The following is a 19,083-nucleotide window of genomic DNA, read 5'->3' as shown; positions in this document are numbered from 1 at the left end:
ATTTGGTACCCCCCCCCCTTTCACATGATTAGGGAGGTATGTGACCACGCCACACGCTACCCTTGCTGACGCCTCTGCTAATATGCCACATAAGGCTTTTGCCTTTATCAGAGCCCGTGGCTTAAATTATCCTGCAAGACAAACAAATCTTTAGCGTGCAAGCCACATTTCGAATTTGAGCTAGCAGATAAGATTTTGCTCCAATTAAGTGAGCTTAGCGATCGCGATTTCACCTCCAGGGTTCATTTAATTGTTTTCTTGGGTATGAATGTCAATTATTGCGACCTTAGCAGTTCTAAATAAGGCGAGTACTGTGTATATGTCGGATTTTGGAACCTTACAAAACAAAAGCCTATGGCAGACGGCATTGATAACTGTTGCATACTGTGCTCTCTTTTTTATTCGTGATTTATATTTTATTCGTAGAACTTTAAAACGACCCTCACAAAAGCTGCACATCAAGTGCAATATGTAATCAGCCAGTCTTCACATTTATACCTGAGAACGTAATTATCCAAGGTTGTAAGATGTATAATTCCCTTATTTTAATTACTGTCAGGTGCGCCGCATGTGGCAAGGACGCTACACGTGCAGCTTATGTAGGGACACGCATACCAATACGTTTCAAGCCGCACGCATGTTGCCTGACGGGAGAACATCGCACGTACAGCGGTCTACTTAATAGGGCTTTTGTTTGGATATGTTTTCGACGTCTTTCGTACGAGTGTAAGAATTTAATCACTGCATTAAGAGTAGAGAGCACCGCATGTGCCTTCCCGCTGATTTGATTCCTAATTGTTGCTTCAAAAGATGCGCCACTATCGTGTGTTGTCTTATAGTGTATAATACAAACGCAACAAAAAAGAAGAAAACGAAGAAAAAGATTAGCCGCTTTTTTTTTTTTGCGAGCAAAAAGTCGGTCAAATTCTCCCGTCCAGTTATGTCAAACAGATTCACTATGTCCAGTCGAAGAACATTGAAAGAAGTAGTAGCTCACGGGATCCGGACCGACCTTCAATTGTACTCCAGCCTGGTTCGGTATATATAGGCAGGATAGAAGCAGGCACTGTTCTTTCAGACTCTTTGCGTTGGGATAAAATTCTCACAGAGTAGTACATCTTTTTGCATCAACGTTTCATGCCTTACTCTATGCTGTAACATTGAAGCATACCTGTTAATGTCATGTACTTCTATAATGCACGGCTTCGCAGAAATATTGCAAATTGAAGTACGCCGTGAGGTCCGTCCGCGTGAATACTTCAACCTCCATCCTGAGATCGCCAGTTGTCGTTCAGTTGGATATTGGGTTGCGTTGCTGAATGAAGCCCTTCTCGCGACATCCCTTTCAATCGTTTAGCATGAAGTAGCTGAAAACAATTATTGAAGCTGTACTGCTATGCATGAGTTGTGCCTTCGGTTCGTTGGTGAGCTGGGACTGAAAGCCTCGAAGTACTTTTACCTTAACGATGACCTGCCCTGGACCGAGTTCTTCACCTGCTGCCGAAAACGTAGGGCGGAGAAGCATTACTTCACCAAGGTGACAGTTGGCAGCGGGACTGACTCGAGCAAAAACAGGTCAGCGGTGCGTGTTATTGAGGCTGGCTGATGGAGGCGGCTGTGACCGATATTTGCACTCTTATTAGCCCGTTTCTTTAGGTGACTCACATTTTTCTGTGCTTTTCAATCAGATCATGTCATTTTCTTTTAACGTCTCTTTCAGTTGATTATTTACGTACAGCATTTCTTTTTTCGTTTTTTTTTTGTGTGTCATGTATGGCTAGCGTGTCGAGATATTGCAGGAGCATAAGCCTTTGTCAAGCCCCACGGTCTCTGGGTTCTGATTTCTTTCTGTTGTAAGCAGGAGAAATTAACTCAACTCCATTCGATTGAAGTTTATCGGAACACGCTTTAAAGGTTCTTCTAATTTAATCTATGAATCTGTTTGTGCATCCAAATATTTTAAACGAGTGCACTTACGTCTTTTATTAGTTAGAATGTGGATGGGAATCAAACCAGTGGCATTGAGCACCAGCACCAGAGTCACGACAATGGTTTCAGCTTGGAAGCAGGTACTTGTGCCATGTGAACCGGGTGTTTTTATATTGAATCAATGGTTATTGTCTTTATTGCCATCGGATAACCGGCTGTTTGAAGCACACTTTGGAAATTCGTTCCGCCAGTTACGCTGCATTAACGACTCAAACGCCACCGTCAGTAACAAAAAAAAAAGATATATACACCAAGCTTAAAGCGACTGGAATAATCGTGCAACTCTGCGTTCAGGCTATGAACACTTATATGGCGTGATGCGTTCACGATATTGTTGGGCATAAGTCCTTTGAAGCGGGAGTTTTGGGACACCACAAGCACAAACTGGCTGTTACAACAGTATGTTCTAAAATGCAAGCAGGATGACTTTGAATAATTACTGCAAAAAGGTAATAAAAATATCTACTTATCGAGGTAGACCTCTAATGAGAAAATTAGTTATGGATGTTCGAAGCGAATGTTAGAAAAGTAAATTGCATCACTGAAGTGACATTCAAGGAAAACAGGCACACCGTAAAGTAGTACAACATTTCTGTCAACATCCATCTTCCCATTTTTAAATCATGAGGAACACTAAAGTTCATAATCTATGGTAGACAGAAGGTAAGAAAAGCACGTATATTATGCGCAGGAATGTAAGCAATGGTAGTGTCTATCTGTACTACCGTGGAATGATAGTGTAAGGTCTGGCGGTGCAGGCCATGGAAGCGAGTCTTCTCGGTCTCAAACGGGCGCGCTTCCCAAAAAGCCGCTTCTCGGGAAACGATAATCTCGGCGTAAGCGCACCCCTCTGGCAAGGCAAGGATAACGCGGTCAGTCGTGGCTTCTAGAAACCCACTAAATGGTCCCCGAACCTCGGAATGCCGGCGGGTGACGTGAGAACAGTGCATAGCCACCCATCAGTCAGGTTTAGAGTCCGCGGGACGGCTGTCGCGCTGGACAGCGTAGTCCTCCCGCGGTAATGGTGGGGGCCCGCAGCCGAACGGCGCCACCATTGTGTGCATTCGCACAGTTCGCGGAACGTGGTGTACAGGCCGGTCCGTTCGTCTCTCTCTTTCCGACCGAGCAGTCGAGTGCGGGAAGAGGAGAGGGAGAGGAGGGGACGGCAACAAGTGTGTTTTCTGTCCAATAAACAGACTAAATTGCTTTGGTTGGCCGGGAGGAGAATCGGGAGGGGCAACCGAGGTATTAAAACCTGGCTTCCGAGTCCTCGCGGTGGTTCTGGTCGCAACAAGGAGTGCTCCGCACTATCGGCTCTGCCGAGGCAACATGCGACGGTTCCGACGGTCAAGTCTTGTAAATATGTACATAAGTTTGTGTATATAAAGTCGAGTTGTTGTAACGTTTGAAATGTGCTGGCCTCCATCCCCGAACAAGCAGCAGCAACGACGACAAAACAGGACGGACACCGAGAAGCAACCAACCTTCCACTCCCTTCTGTAGCAACAACCGCTACGCGGCTGGGAGAGCTCTGCTCAAGGGAACAGAGGGAGTGGGTAGAAGGTTGCGTTTTACTGGCGCAGTCCGACAGGATCGAGACGACGACAACAAGGAGCGCTCTGCGCAACAAGGAGATCGTCGTGTTGCGGAGAACACGCAAGACCAAAAGGCAAGACATCGGCTGTTTTAACGAAGAGCCAAGCCACCAAGCTGAGGAGACGGCAGTGTGGCAGCCATCGACCCGAGGAGGCCAGGGGTCCAGCTACGGTCATCCTAGTTCATCAGTCCGGCGACAACCCCGGCGACATCGAGCAACCAGCGAGCAGAAACTTCAAAAGTGGTGAGTCCTCTGGTGTTCTTACATCTCAGGGGTGCCGCTGCCTTTATTTTTGAGTTTTAAGGCGTCCCATGGACACGAGGTTTGCCCACTTGAACCCGGACAGGCGAGCGCAGGCCATGAGTCGTGAATCGGGGGATGAGAGCGACGTGGGAAACCCGGGAGAGGGTAGTGCGCGGGAGAGCCAGAAAGATGGCCGTTTCGGAAACCTCACGCCGGAGCGTAGACTGCAGGAATTGCGGTTGGAGATGGAGAGGCTATCGCAGATGATGGGCGGAAGCTCTCGGTGGAGTGGACCCGAGTTCGGCAGGCGGGATCCGTGTAGCGAACTGAGACGCTACTCAAAAGTCCTCACCGGGGTGTTACCGAAATTTCCAGCCGAGGCTGAAGCACCGGTGTGGTTTGAGTCCGTGGAGAGTGCCCTAGAAGCGTACGAGGTACCGGGGGAGTTTTGGGGACGTTTAGTTTTCCCGTTAGTAGCGGAGAGAGTCCCGTTTTTGTCCACGCGGCTAAGCCCAACAGAGCACAAAGATTACCAGGTAATCAAGCAAACGGTGCTAGACGAGCTCAGACTTTCAGCCGGAGAATATCTAAAAAGATTTTCGGGGTCAGGCAAGCGTGCGAACGAGGGGTGGAGACCTTTTTCGACACGCTTAGAGAGCTACCTCCACTTTTACCTTGAGGCAAGAGGGGTGTCGACATTCGAGGGCCTGGTCAAGCTTTTGGTGGCCGACCAATTAAAGAAAAATTTGTCGGAGGAGGCCTTGCGATATGTCACACTCCAAGAAGGTAGAGCGTGGATGAGCGCCCCAGAGATATCCGCGTTGCTGCGAACGTTTGAAGAAGCACAGGGGACAAACAGCGCCGCGAGGCAGGCGAAGCAAAGCGTGGCGGAGTCGCAAAGCGCGAGCAGGGCTAGATCCGACGAAGAGACAATGAAGGACCGCGGGGCTGGGAAAAACCGTATCGTGGAGGGGAAACCAAAGCCCAGGGCCTGCTACAGTTGCGGCAGTACAGGGCACAAGAAATGGAATTGCCCGCAGCGTCAGAAACAGCCGACTGAAGTGCTTCCGAACCGTAAAGAAGACAGCTTGGCGGCGCGTGTTTCGGTTCAAGGTCCCCCAGCCGCACACAGTGATTTAAACCCAGTATCGCTCGACTGCAAAGACAAACATATAGGAGCAGTGTTAGACACAGGTGCGGAAATTACAGTAGTCCGTGAGAGCGTGGTCCCGCCAGAGTTGGTGCAACCGCATGGGATGGTCAACCTGACTTCGGCGTTCGGGGAGAAAGTACAGGCCAAGCTCGCAGTTATTCGACTGACTATGTCGCGTGAGCGTGGAGTGTTTTCCGACGTTAGAGAACCAGTCCCAGTGTTGTGCGCGTTAACGGACCGTCTAACGGCACGAACAGATTGCCTACTTTCCGAAGAAGCATGGAAACTACTACACGAGGAGAGCACCCTCGAAGGGGTAGTGAAGGGTACCTCAGAAGTGGGCGGCGCTCAGCCAGAGTTCGAAAGCGAGCCTCAGCACGCCGAGGCCGTGTGGCGTCAGGACGAGGTGGACACTCGTGTAGAATTGCTAGAGCGACACGCGACCGAGGAGGTGTTGATCAGTAAGGTAGCTGTAGCAAGCCGCGATGAAGGGGATCAGCGGGACGACAGCGTGTTGCATAACGAAGCCCCGAGCGCCGGCGTGAAGGAGAGGTCCACGTCAGATGAGTTTCGCGAGAAACAACGGGGGGACCCGACTTTACAGGAAGCGTGGAGAGGAGCAGCGACAGGAAAAGGCAATATGCTAGTAATAGACGGGTTACTTTATCATAAGGATAAGGTTTTGGGGCAATCGGTAACGCAGCTGGTATTGGCGGAATGCCGCAGAGGGGAAGTTTTGCAACTGGCGCACGAGTCAAGCTGGGCCGGACATTTTGGTTGCCGTAAAACGTGCTCCAGGATCAAGTACAGTTTTTATTGGCCAGGCGTAGGAGATGACGTACAACGACCAGAGAAAATGTTTCCGAAATGGGAAGGGCCAGGCAGTGTCACCGAGAGATACCGCGAGCATTCATACTTCGTGCATATGCCAGCAGGTAACCGGAAACTGGTGCACGCGAATAAGCTGCGCCCATATCAGTCCAGGGTTATGTCGGTAGGAGTAATGTTCGAGGAGGACGGTGATTTCGGTGAAGTAGAGTGCGCCCCACAGGCAAGGGCAATGCGTAGTGAAGAAGTTTTTCCATCACGCGATATGGTAGCCCATTTAGTAGAACGGGAACGCGGGGTGATCTGCGAAGTGTTCAAGAGGCATGTGGAGCAGTTTGGCGGGGGGCCAACGGTAGCGGCAGTAAGGCCACACGAGATAAGGTTGCAAGACGGGTTTGTCCGTAGAAGCCCTCATCCGTACAGGGTACCCAAAAGCTTACAGGCCGAGGTGTTTGAGACCCTAAAGCGGGTTAAGCTGAAGGTCAAGAGGGATAAGTTCCAGATAGCTCGTCCATCGATCCGGTATTTGGGGCATGTGGTAGGTTCCGGACGGCATGCACCTGACCCTGAGAAGCTTGCAGCGATCAAAGGTTTAAGGGCGCCGGAGACTAAAAGAGAACTACGCAGCGTACTGGGCCTGTGTGGCTACTACCGAAGCTATGCGAAAGATTACGCAGAGGTAGCGAGGCCCCTGACAGAGCTAACGGGGAGCGAATCCCGAACCGAATTCCGTGGTCCGCGGAAGCTGAAAGGGCGTTTCAGCGGCTTAAGATCGCACTGTGTGAGGCAGCAGCATTATCGACCCCAGATCCCGAGAGGCCGTATTGGCTGTTTATAGACGCGTCCGCGGTCGCGGCTGGAGTCTGCCTGTCGCAACGTGCGGACGATGGTACCGAGATGCCGATCGCATTTGCGAGCCACAAGTTCTCTCCAACTCAAACGCGCTGGTCGACGATTGAGCGAGAGGCCTTTGCAGTCATCTGGGCTCTGGAAAGGTTTGATTTCTGGCTCTTCGGCGCACAGGTTACCGTGGGGTCAGACCACAACCCACTAGCTTTTCTCACCCAGGGCACTCTTCCTGGGGCTAAGCTTACCCGTTGGGCCTTGGCGCTCCAGGGGTATCATGTAGTGGTGCAGCACAGGAAAGGCGTCGAGCATGGCAACGCAGATGCGCTTTCGAGGGTGCCTAATGAGTGCTGGGGAATCGGCAGCGGTGCTCCGGGGGTCGAGACACTAGAGGACTAGGTGCATTGTGGACACTCAAGAGTGACGTGCGCGAACCTGTGGACAATTGAACAGCACCACGCGTTGAAAGTCTATGTGCCTCCGTGAAGTGTATTGTTTCTCTTGTGCGTGTGTGTAGCATGCAGGAGTTAATAGTATTTGGTTGAATTTGAACAGCACCATGTGCGGAAGGGTGTGTGTGTGTTTCAGTTAAGTGTTTTTTTGTGTATATGTACGAATGTAAGCATGTAGAAGAGTGTTGTTGTTTGACTTGCCTGCTTTATAGATTGTACGTTTGCACACAGTGACCTAGTGTCGGTTTTTTTTCCTTTTTTTTGCTTTGTGGTGGCTTCCGTTTGGTGGGGCCCCAAGGGTTAAGCAGGAAAAAGTATTGCACGCGTTGCAGAAACGTCTCTGGCGTTCAAGGAACTGCGAAGTGTGGCCACAGGGTCGGGGACGTGCGGCGCCATACCTTTAGGTTGTTATTCGCGTAGCTGCATTTGAGCGCTTGCGCGAATCTTGGAAAAGGCGTGTAAGGTCTGGCGGTGCAGGCCATGGAAGCGAGTCTTCTCGGTCTCAAACGGGCGCGCTTCCCAAAAAGCCGCTTCTCGGGAAACGATAATCTCGGCGTAAGCGCACCCCTCTGGCAAGGCAAGGATAACGCGGTCAGTCGTGGCTTCTAGAAACCCACTAAATGGTCCCCGAACCTCGGAATGCCGGCGGGTGACGTGAGAACAGTGCATAGCCACCCATCAGTCAGGTTTAGAGTCCGCGGGACGGCTGTCGCGCTGGACAGCGTAGTCATCCCGCGGTAATGGTGGGGGCCCGCAGCCGAACGGCGCCACCATTGTGTGCATTCGCACAGTTCGCGGAACGTGGTGTACAGGCCGGTCCGTTCGTCTCTCTCTTTCCGACCGAGCAGTCGAGTGCGGGAAGAGGAGAGGGAGAGGAGGGGACGGCAACAAGTGTGTTTTCTGTCCAATAAACAGACTAAATTGCTTTGGTTGGCCGGGAGGAGAATCGGGAGGGGCAACCGAGGTATTAAAACCTGGCTTCCGAGTCCTCGCGGTGGTTCTGGTCGCAACAAGGAGTGCTCCGCACTATCGGCTCTGCCGAGGCAACATGCGACGGTTCCGACGGTCAAGTCTTGTAAATATGTACATAAGTTTGTGTATATAAAGTCGAGTTGTTGTAACGTTTGAAATGTGCTGGCCTCCATCCCCGAACAAGCAGCAGCAACGACGACAAAACAGGACGGACACCGAGAAGCAACCAACCTTCCACTCCCTTCTGTAGCAACAACCGCTACGCGGCTGGGAGAGCTCTGCTCAAGGGAACAGAGGGAGTGGGTAGAAGGTTGCGTTTAACTGATAGCTATTCGTATACAACCATTTCCGAACAGCTAAAGAGCCCACTTGTTTCAATACCTTTGTATTTCACTCGCGCATCTTTCAGACCGACAGTCTTTGGCATGCTCACCAGGAAATCCGTCACCGCGTTTTCCTGGGTGCCATAGATATAGCGGAAGAACACGCCCTCATCGGCGTCGTTCTCTTTCCTGCCGCGATCGTTACACCTTGTTCTCGCTTAACTTCGAGCACAGCTTCGGAGACGAATGTGAGGAAAGCATGCAGCGAAGCCCGTGGCGCACAGCGCCGATCCTCTTCGCAGACGCGATGGAGAACCGCAGCACAATGTTGTCCGCTACTGCGGCTTCGGTGACGTGTATAACAGTGATTCTTCTGGCTACGTGCAGCACCGGCGCGAGGCTGGACGTGTTTCTGTTCGCCAGGCGTCAAACCACGTGTTTCGCCGACCCGCTGTCGTCTCGAATCGAGGACCGGGCGTTGTGCCCCTTCACGAGGACCGTCGACTTGCAGGCAGGCCGCATTCCGGCCGCCATTCCGACGGTGAGGTGCCACTGCCCCGGCAGCCGATGCAGTCAGATCAACGACTTTCGCTGCCAAGAGGTTCGTGTTTCTATATACCGCTAGTATCTGGCGTGCAAGAACCCACAAACGAGCTTTGAAAATGCTGTAAAAACTTTTGTAATCCACTCTTTATTGAAAAATAACTGTATCCGACTGTATCCTGAAGGCTGCGTCATTGTAAAAGAAGGAGACAAAGAGACAGAAGCCTTGCTGCGGGCCGGATGTTCTATTTTGTAGTCGTCGCTCTATTCCTCGCGATTGCCTAGCGGGCACTATCTTTTTTACAATACCTTTATATTTATCATCGTGAACGTGTTCCCTGTACCAAAGCTTAATCAGCTGGTTCTGAGAAATATAAGGCGTCAAGACCACGACTGTGCTGCTGCCTTTGAATACAGAGAATAAGTGCGTCATTTTCTCCCGGCGTTTCCAGTCAGCTTAGCACAGCCCGTGGAACCGGCTGTGTATTCAAACGATGTCGCGAGGAAATAAGTTCTCGATTGGTGAATATACGAGAGATATCAGCTGTGAATGGTCTGCTGTCTGCTTCACCATGAAGCCTCACGTCCTTTGTATTTGGTCTTGCCCGAATTATGTGCGCGATCTATTGACGTCGCATGGTTTGACCTGTTTTTGACTACGCAAGCGAAGATAATCGCGTGTAGCCGAAAAACGTCAAATCTTATTAGGCTGGTAGCTCAGTGATGACATCGTCAATCTCTAACATGTCAACAAATAAATGGCCAGGAGGAGACGGCACCTGTAGGAATGGTAGCGTAGAGGAGAAAACCTGGGTTGCTCAATTCAAAAGGCAGAAGAATAGTCAAAATTTTGGAAGAATTAGTCAGAAAGTAGCCTTCCCCAAGGGCAGCGGCTGCGACATTTCCAGGTATTGACTGCTTAAAATCAAGGAAACAAGAAGATAGCCAAAAAGTAGCCAAAACGCTGTCTCTGCCGCCACTGCCTTAAAGTGTATACATAGGCCTGGTAACTGATCATTGGAGGGCTGTCAACTTGCACCTTTGCGCTTCGCCGTTATCACTCTTTTACCACCGCCCCACCGCGGTGGTCTAGTGGCTAAGGTACTCGGCTGCTCACCCGCAGGTTGCGGGATCGAATCCTGACTAGGCGGCTGCATTTTCGATGGAGATGAAAATGCTGTAGGCCCGTATTCTCAGATATGTGTGCACGTTAAAGGCCCCCAGTAGGTCTCGATTTCCTAATTCCTCCACTACGGCGTCTCTCATAATCATACGGTCGTTTTCGGACGTTAAACCACACATATCAATCATGAGCTCCTTTACCACCATTACCAGTGCCAAACCCTGGCTGGACAGCGATGTACCACTCCTACAATGACGTCATACGTGACGGTCCCGCATGCGACGATGACCGCATACTTCGCGGTTGCGCTCTTTAAGATATGGAAGCACGCAGCCCAATGTCGCCCACAGCCTGGATGCTCCGTTTACTTTCAAAAAAGGTTGCACTTCGCCTTCGCTCTAGTAACTAGTTGTCACATATGCTACTAACCAAGTAGTCAGTGCTGTTAATAACGGAGAAGTTAGCAACTATTATTGCCCTCGCCATTACAGGCGCAGTTAGTAATGGTTACTAATGCAGGTAGTAATGGTAACTAACTAGAGCATGTGGTAGCGGTGATCATCTCGCCTCCTGAATCAGTCGTTTTTGTAACAGTTCATTTCGCTAGCATTAACGTTCCGAAATACCAATGAGTAATTACTCTCATAATCTTATGAATCAAAACAGCAGACATACAGAGCAAGTCTACGCGACACGTACAGTTCAGAAGTGGTTTCAGGAGTATTTTATATCCGTATACCTTCGAGGAGCGCAGCTGGTATCAGTGGGCGGCCATGCTTCAGAATAAATCGCTTAAGTTATGATCGTCAATTGACACAGCGTCGGACAAGGCTTGATGCAGCGAAACTGAACGATTCCGAAGACTTGTTTGGCTGCTTTTAGGTTGTTTCTAGGTATTGGCTAGAAAATGCACGTCATTTGTTTTCAGTGACTTCTAGGTGGTTGTTGGCCTTCAGCTAGATCGAAGGTCGGCAAACCTTTTGAGGTGAAGGGTCAAGTTGCACGAAAGAGACGCCGCAGGGGGCCGCATAGCAAACATGGGTTGGGGAGCAGGGTTGGCGTGTAAGTGAGCTTTGCAGGAGAAAAAAAATTCGGCAAATTGAAAATAATTTTAAAAAATGGGTTATAAATCACGCTTATTTTCCACATTCATGTCAGAGAGCTGCAACCAAGCGTAGACAACACGTGAAAAAGCCATTTTAAGTCAAGACCGGTATACGTCCGTCTTTAGATAGGAATCGATAACAGGAGGCGTTTCTACGTCGTGCGGAAGGCCACATAATATTACCCCCCCCCCCCCCCCAAGCCGCATGCGGGCAGCAGGTTGCCGACCCCTGCGATAGATGACGCTATAGGTTCTTTGTATACGTCCTCATCGCTGAGAGGTTCGAGTTAAAGCGTACACGGTCACAGACGTTTCGCGGATGTCCCAACTCCAGCGCCGGAAACTCGCGCTGACACCAAGTGCTCTCTAGCGGATCTACGGACGCGCTGTCGTTGGCGAAGGCTTTTTATGGCTTTGGAGTCTTCTCGGTGCAGCCGTTGTCTTTACTGTTACCAAGTATTCTCCGGTTGTACGTAGTCGATATCTACGGCTCCACGCCGTCGATTTGTTGGTTCTTGTTCGTGTTCACTTATTGCTCTTGGCGCATAATCATTGTAGAGGGGTGATTGGGCAAGAATTGAGTGTTTATGTTTAAATAAAATGCAATTTTAGAATGATAAATGTTACGCAATAGAAAGATCACAGATTACCTATGAAAATTGCGGTACTTGATCTGATGCATATAATTATTTAAATTAAAAACACTTTCCGTAAGTAAGAGCAATAGTCTGATTTTCATACGTATATAATGATTTATATACGATAAGGTAATGGTACTGGTTAATTAGTCAACCAATTAGTTTCATTAATATATTATCGCACTCTAAGACAGCCACGCATACCTTCCCACTGGAGAACCCATGAATGAAGGCTCCGAAAATCATAATGACAGGCACAGGTCATACCAATATCATACCAATTTTCATACCAATATCGCGTAACGCCATTTCTCAAATTAGAAAAAAAAAGCTGTTCTAACTGGTGTTAGAACAAAAAAGGGCAAAATCTGATACGCACAACAGGTTTTTTCACTCTGTTTTCACGAAAAATAACGCAAATATCCCGCACATTACACCCCCTAGTAATTCAGGAATCAATGCAATACAAGTAAATGACAAGAGTTCTTAGTCTTTTGCTGAAACTGGACCCCTAAAAATCTTCGGGACCGTACGCCATTCTAATGCATTTCTTAGGTGATATACAGAATGGTGCAGTAAATACCTCGGTTTAATTTTCACCAAATCTCTCCCTGAATTGATTGAAGACTGGAAAAAAAGCTCAAATGACACCGAATCCCAAAGCAGGCAATAGCGATGACCTTCAAACTTTAGGCTAATATTGTTAACAAGCACATGATGCAAAATGTTAGAACACATTATTTTATAACACTTGGCCATTTTCTTGAAAACCAATGGTTCTTTGTCATCTAGTCAACACGGGCTCCGTTGTAGGTTATCGACAGTAACGCAGCTAACAGTAGTTGTTCACGATTTCGCGCTATTCATTAGCAATTGCGCGCAAACAGACGTTATATTACGAAATTTTTCTAAGGCATTTCACACCGTCTGTCATGGCAAATGATTGCAAAACTTTGAAGTGAGACGCTGATATATCGTATGAACATGCAGAGCGAATGAACCCGATATCTCGATTTTGAAGTCATTTGAGTTTATTTATGATATGTTTGGCAGGATATCCAGATGCAAAGGGCATATTCGAGTTTTGATTTGAAAAAAAAAAAAGAATAATTTATATGCTTTCAGGTACGCGAGGTGCTCCAGGTTGCCTACACAGAAAATGCCGGACCAACGACGTTCCGAAACGAGACATTCACGGTGGCCTGTGCCTGCATCACCAGCAGAACGGGGCGGCCAGTGTCAGACCGGCTAACAAGGGTCGATGACCACCCCAGCAGCCCTTACGGCAACCGGGTGCGGGACTTCAGGTGGAAGTACGCCGTGAGGCAGTAGAACAGGCTTCGAGGACTTGTCAGCGCGCCACCTACTGCGGCACCACAGCATGCCCCTGGAGAGCAAGAATGACTATCTTAATGCAAGCCGTGGATACGAACTCACCTACAAGGTTCTTGTCACGTCGTTGAAGAATATCGTTAGACTTGAGGCTTAACATACGGTTTAATGCTTCCACCTGATTGACGTGTTCATGGAGTAGCTACGGCATAGACATAGGCGGAACACTATGTAGGAAGCGGCCTCGAAGAAATCCGGCTTAGACCCTTCAGGTGGTTCTACCGGGTTTAAACACAACACCCTTGCACCTTATATAAGGGTCTTTTTACAGATAAAAATATGCATACCACGCTCTCTTCTCAATGGCCTAAACGCTCTTACCAATGTAAGACAGTGAAACGATAGTGTACCCGTCATAGAGCCTGAAATTACAGATCAAATTAGCACAGAATATGAAAGTGCGCGCCAAACTATGTGCACATCATAGCATATTGGAAGTTACCCCAGGGACGGTGTGATCGCGCTACACAGTTACACCGACCATGCAATATATATAGCCTTAGTACCTCAAGCCGCTGTTGAGTGCCGATGTTGAAGCTGCCTGCCTGAAAATCTTTGGAAGACTAGAGGCAAATTAAAGCTCTATACTTCCACCACTGTGTAGTTGACATATTAACTGCTTTGGAACTCCAACGTGCGTCCGTGGAATTAGTATGCCTTGAGAACTCAGCGTTGCCCGATATACATACGTGCCATTAAAGCGTATACATCATACCAGCTAAATATGACACACGTACACTGCAATAGAGCTCTAATGCAGTTATTTCACTGATTCCTTCGTCACTTGTCCACCTGCTACTTTACAAATGAGCGGTGAGAAATGCTTGAGCCCGTCTAATGCCGCTGCTGTCCGAAGGCTCACGGAAAAAGTCGACTCAGTTGGACGATAAGAACAAAACCACAGCCACCGGCCAAATTCGCGAAGTGAATCGAGGTGTTCTGACTTAATTCTGCACTCCTCCCAGCCCCTTCGTCGATCACCGCACTAGATAAGCAACGTGCTTTGATGATTGTGGAAACAAGGGCTCGCAGAAATCCACACAACGGAGGAAACAGCGGCGCTTATACAACATAGCAGAAGCTGGCCAGTGACGTCCCTGGCTTTTGTGGTGACATGATTGTTGTCGAATAGGCCGACTTTGTCACGGGTCCCCGAATGCGCCTCGAACTCATTACTGACTTATTTCATTGATATGTGGGGTTTTACGTCCCAAAACCAGCATATGATTATGGGAGACGCCGTAGTGCAGGGCTCCGAAAATTTTGACCACCTGGGGTTCTTGAACGTAAACTCAAATCTCAGCACACGGGCGTACAGCATTTTCGCCTCGATTTAAAATGCAGCCGCCGAAGCCTGGATTCGACCCATGACCTGCGGGTCAGCAGCAGAGTACCTGATAGCCACTATACCACCGCGGCGGGGCTGGAAATCTAAACTGCCTCCGGTGCTAGCACACGGGCACACAACTAAACATCCGTCTCGCTTTGGGGAAAATGAGTTTTACTGCGACTAATAACGAGTTAGTAGCCACTGATTAAGAATGATACTAGTGGTTCACAAATGCTCTGCCACCACTCCTTTAACAGCAAGAGATGAGAATTTCCGTGTTGTCGACGCCACTGCATTTCTAGACTGATGAGCATGCTCGAGTGCAAGGCGAACCTTTGGTGCCTTGATGCGTGCTTTGTATACGCTTTAGGTTGAGCGCGTTTGCGGCCTGTACTGCAGTGTGGCAAGTATATTGTCCTGTCGTCAAAACAAAGGTCTTGCCGTAGATATTGAGACACCAGAAGCAGGTCGGTCTCTTTAATAGAACACGCAAGCGAGTTCTTTTTCTTCCATTTCATAGTCCCTCATGGGACATGTACAACTGCGATTGTCTTTCTTGAGCAAGCACGTGACATTTGCCTCCCTCCGAAAGAGGCATCGTCCCGATGCGCAATTTAGGCGTTCTACCAGGCGTATGAAGTGGTCGCACCAACACGGTAACTGGGAGCTAATGAACTCGATAAATACGGTTTCATACGCATGACGTGCACGACTTCGGGTAAATTCTTTTAGCGCTTAGAACTACAATCAGTGGCGGGAAAAACTTTGTAGTTCACGTCTTTCAAGCGTCGCGTGACGCTGTATGGGCCAAAGTACCGTCTTAGCAGTTTCTCAGACAGTGCACGTCGACGTATCGGAATCCAGACTCAGACCTTGTCGCCTGGTGTGTATAACTAAAGAACTTGTGTCGGAGGTCGTACCGTTGTGCATCTTGATGCTGCTGGTGAGAGATGCGCACGCGCGCGAACTGTCTGGCTTCCTCGGTGCGCTGAGTGAATTCTTCGGCGTCCACACGGATGTCGTCACACTCATGCAATAACATGGCGTCCAATGTTGCCGTGACTTCGCGACTATAGACCAGACTGGACGGTGTCAATCCAGTGGTTTCTTGTCGAGTCGTGTTGTAGGCAAAGGTCGCGTACGGCAATATCTGATCCCAGTTTTTATGTTCTGTGTCAACGTACATGCTGATTATGTCTGTGAGGGTCCTATTGAGACGTTCCGTCAGTCCGTTTGTCTGTGGATGGTATGTAGTTCTCCAGTAGACTATACCGCTGAGCCTGAGAACTGACTCCAAAAGCTGTGCGGTGAAGGCAGGTCCTTTGTCTGTGATCACTGCTGTCGGAGCGCCATGCCAAAGAACGACGTTTTCGATGAAGAGCTGAGCGGCTTCTGCTGCTGTGCCGCGCTGCATAGCTTTAGTCTACGCATAACGGGAGAGGTAATCGGTGGCCACAATAATCCATATATTCCCAGTTGTGGAAGTTGAAGGTTGGAAAGGGACCCAAGAAATTCATTCCAATCTAAGTGAACGGCTTTGCTAGTGCTCCGACTGGATCTAAAAGACCGGCTGGCTTGCTGAGAGGCGCTTTGCGTCTTTGGCAGTCGGTGCAAGTTCGCACGTGATGGTTAACAGCTGCAGGTAACTTTGGCCAGACGTACTTGCATCGTAGTCGGCACAATGTTTGGTTGTAGCCTAGATGACCAGAAGTGGCTTCATCATGGCACGCCTCCATAAATTTTTTTTTTCGAATGGAGGCAGGTACGATGAGCAAGTGCGGGTTGCCGGTTGGTGAGAACTTTTTCTTATAGAGAACATCGTTTCGCAAGCAAAAAGATGGCAGTCCTGTATCAAATAACCGCGGCACCTCTTTACGTCGTCCTTCTAAATAATCAATGAGTGGTAACAACTCAGGGTCACTGCGCTGCTCTCGTGCAATAGTGGCCGTGTTGACAACTCCCAAGAATGCCGCGTTGATGTTTTCGTCATCAGGAGCGATAAGCTCCTCGTGAGAGACGGCGTAGGTGTGCCTCTTCTCAGATTTATAGATGATGGTCATGTCAAACTTTTAAAGCTTTAGGCTCCAGCGTGCCAAAGGGCCAGATGGATCTTTAAGGTTATTGAGCCAGCACAAAGATTGATGGTCGCTAACAACCTTGAAGGAGCGGCAGTGCAAATATGGACGAAATTAGATGACCGCCCACACCACGGCGAGGCACTTTTTTACTGCTGTCGTGTAGTTCTCCGTGTGAGAGAGTTCTGCTGGCGTAGGCTATTACTTTTTCACAGCCGTCATGCCAGTGCACCAGAACGGTACCCAGACCTACGTTGCTGGCGTCAGTTGAAGTGCTGTAGGGGCTTCCTGGTCGAAGTGCACTAGGACTGGAGGTGTTTGCAGGCGTTGTTGTAGTTCATTGAATACCATTTGCTTCTGTTACCCCAAAAGAAGGGGACGTCCTCACGTGTGAGTCGTGTCAGTGGCGCCGCAATAGACGAAAAGACCTCGATAATTCACCGGTAATAGGCACACAACTCTGAGAAACGTCTCACGGCCTTTTTGTCGTGTGGTGCAGGAAATCGCGCTTCGGCGTCTATTTTCGCAGGGTCAGGTCGAATACCCTCGTGACTGATGACGTGGCCTACCGGGAAGCTGAGTTCCTTGAAACTAAAATGACATTTTTCTGGTTTTAAAGTAACGACGGCAAAATGTATGGCTTGGAGGACGGTGAATAAACGGCTGAGTTGTTCCTCGAATGTTGCTGAGAATACAATACCATCGTTCAGATAGATCAAGCATGTTTGCCACTTCAGGCCTTATAGTACAGTGTCGACGAGACGCTGAAAAGTGGCTGGCGCCGAGCACAGTCCAAAAAGAAGCAACTTATTTATTTATTTGTGAAATACTGCAGGCCAAAAAGGCCCAAGCAGGAGGGGCACAAACACAAACACAATATCAGTACATGAGTGACACAGCTTCACTAAAATACATCTGTGTAAGAGGAGAGCGAGTAGAAGAAAAACATCAGAACAAAGAAAGCACGCGATCAGTATATGAGTAACACAGCTTGACTAAAATACATCTGTGTAGGAGAAGAGCGAGTAGAAGAGAAACATCAAAAAAAAATCAAGCAATATTGGGAGGGGGGGGGGGGGGTCAAGATTCACAGAATTAAACATTGGGTTCATCAAGATCGAAGGTTTGGAGGAAATCAGAAGGCAAGTTATTCCATTCTGTTACAGTTCTCAGAAAAAAGGAAAACTTAAATAAATCTGTCCGCGCAAAATACGGAGTTAAGGATCGGACATGAGAATGACGAGTTTGCCTGGTCGAAACTGGGGTAACGTAATGTGATGGGTCTAGCCCAAGTTTATTGTTAATTAGTGAGTCCAAGAATTTTAGACGGAGAAGCTGGCGCCGCGATTGTAGCGTCTGGATTTCGTTATCTCGCATTAGTTCCGTAACTGATGTACCACGACCATACTTTGAGTAAATAAAACGCACTGCTCGTCTTTGAATCTTTTCGAGGGAATATATGTTAGACTTAGTATGCGGATCCCATACAATACAAGCGTATTCAAGCTTTGGACGTATTAAAGTGTTATAAGCTAATAGTTTCACTTGCGACGGGGCGTCTCTGAGTTTGTGCCTTAAAAGACACAGTTTACGGAAAGCCGATGACGAAACATCGGCAATGTGTGCATTCCAGGACAACTTATTCGTTATCGTTATACCTAGGTATTTGTATTGACTGACTTCTTTTAAGGGTTGGCTTTTGGAGGAATAGGAAAACTGAAGGGGATTTTTCTTGTTAGTAATTCGAAGGCAAATAGATTTATCGAAATTGAGCACCATGCCCCATTGGTTACACCACGAAAGAATATTGTTAAGGGCAGTGTCGAGAGCAACCTGGTCATCTGGCGATTGTACATCTGTCAAAATAATGCAGTCGTCTGCAAAAAGTCTTATTTTAACCGGATCAGTAATAGCATTAACAATATCATTGCAATAAATTATAAACAGCAGCGGACCTAGAACACTACCCTGCGGTACGCCGGAATCTACTGGGAGATGAGGTGATGTCTGTCCGCAGACGTCGACATACTGTTTCCGGCCGTTCAGGTAAGCAGACACCCAGGATACTAGGTAGTTTGGAAGCCCTATAGTCTGCAATTTCTCGATGAGCTTGTTATGGGGAACACGGTCGAATGCTTTACTGAAATCTAAAAACAGTACATCGACCTGACCAGCTTTGTCTAAAATAGAAGCAATGTGATGAATAACTGAGACCAACTGGGTGACTGTGGAAAACCGTTTTCTAAATCCATGCTGAAAGGGAGATAAAATGTGGTTATCATCTAAGAAGCTGTTTATACGAGTGGCAATTATATGTTCTAGCATTTTGCAACATGCGGAAGTCATAGAAATGGGACGGTAGTTTGGTATGCACTCTGGGTCCCCCTTTTTCACAAAGGGCAGAACACGTGCCAATTTCCAATCGATGGGTAAAGTTGCTGAACTTATTGAGGCTCGGAAGATCACAACAATGT

At 48.4% G+C, this 19,083-nt stretch overlaps 1 protein-coding gene across 1 annotated transcript in view; it reads left to right on the top strand.

Moving 5' to 3' along the window:
* Window positions 1-13,800, top strand: part of LOC142771733 (uncharacterized) — a 33,995-nt gene extending 20,195 nt beyond the window's left edge. Inside the window, exons 2-3 of the mRNA XM_075873580.1 lie at window positions 8,791-9,004; window positions 12,938-13,800. Coding sequence (XP_075729695.1) covers window positions 8,791-9,004; window positions 12,938-13,144 — 421 coding nt within the window. The 3' untranslated portion in view covers window positions 13,145-13,800. The remainder of the gene's footprint in view (window positions 1-8,790; window positions 9,005-12,937) is intronic.
* The last annotated feature ends 5,283 nt before the right edge of the window (window positions 13,801-19,083 follow it).

Source organism: Rhipicephalus microplus, chromosome 9 (genome assembly GCF_043290135.1).
Source record: "Rhipicephalus microplus isolate Deutch F79 chromosome 9, USDA_Rmic, whole genome shotgun sequence".
In the NCBI taxonomy this organism is placed as follows: domain Eukaryota; kingdom Metazoa; phylum Arthropoda; class Arachnida; order Ixodida; family Ixodidae; genus Rhipicephalus; species Rhipicephalus microplus.
Note: the sequence above shows the minus strand (reverse complement) of the source record. Positions and strands in the feature narration are given on the sequence as shown.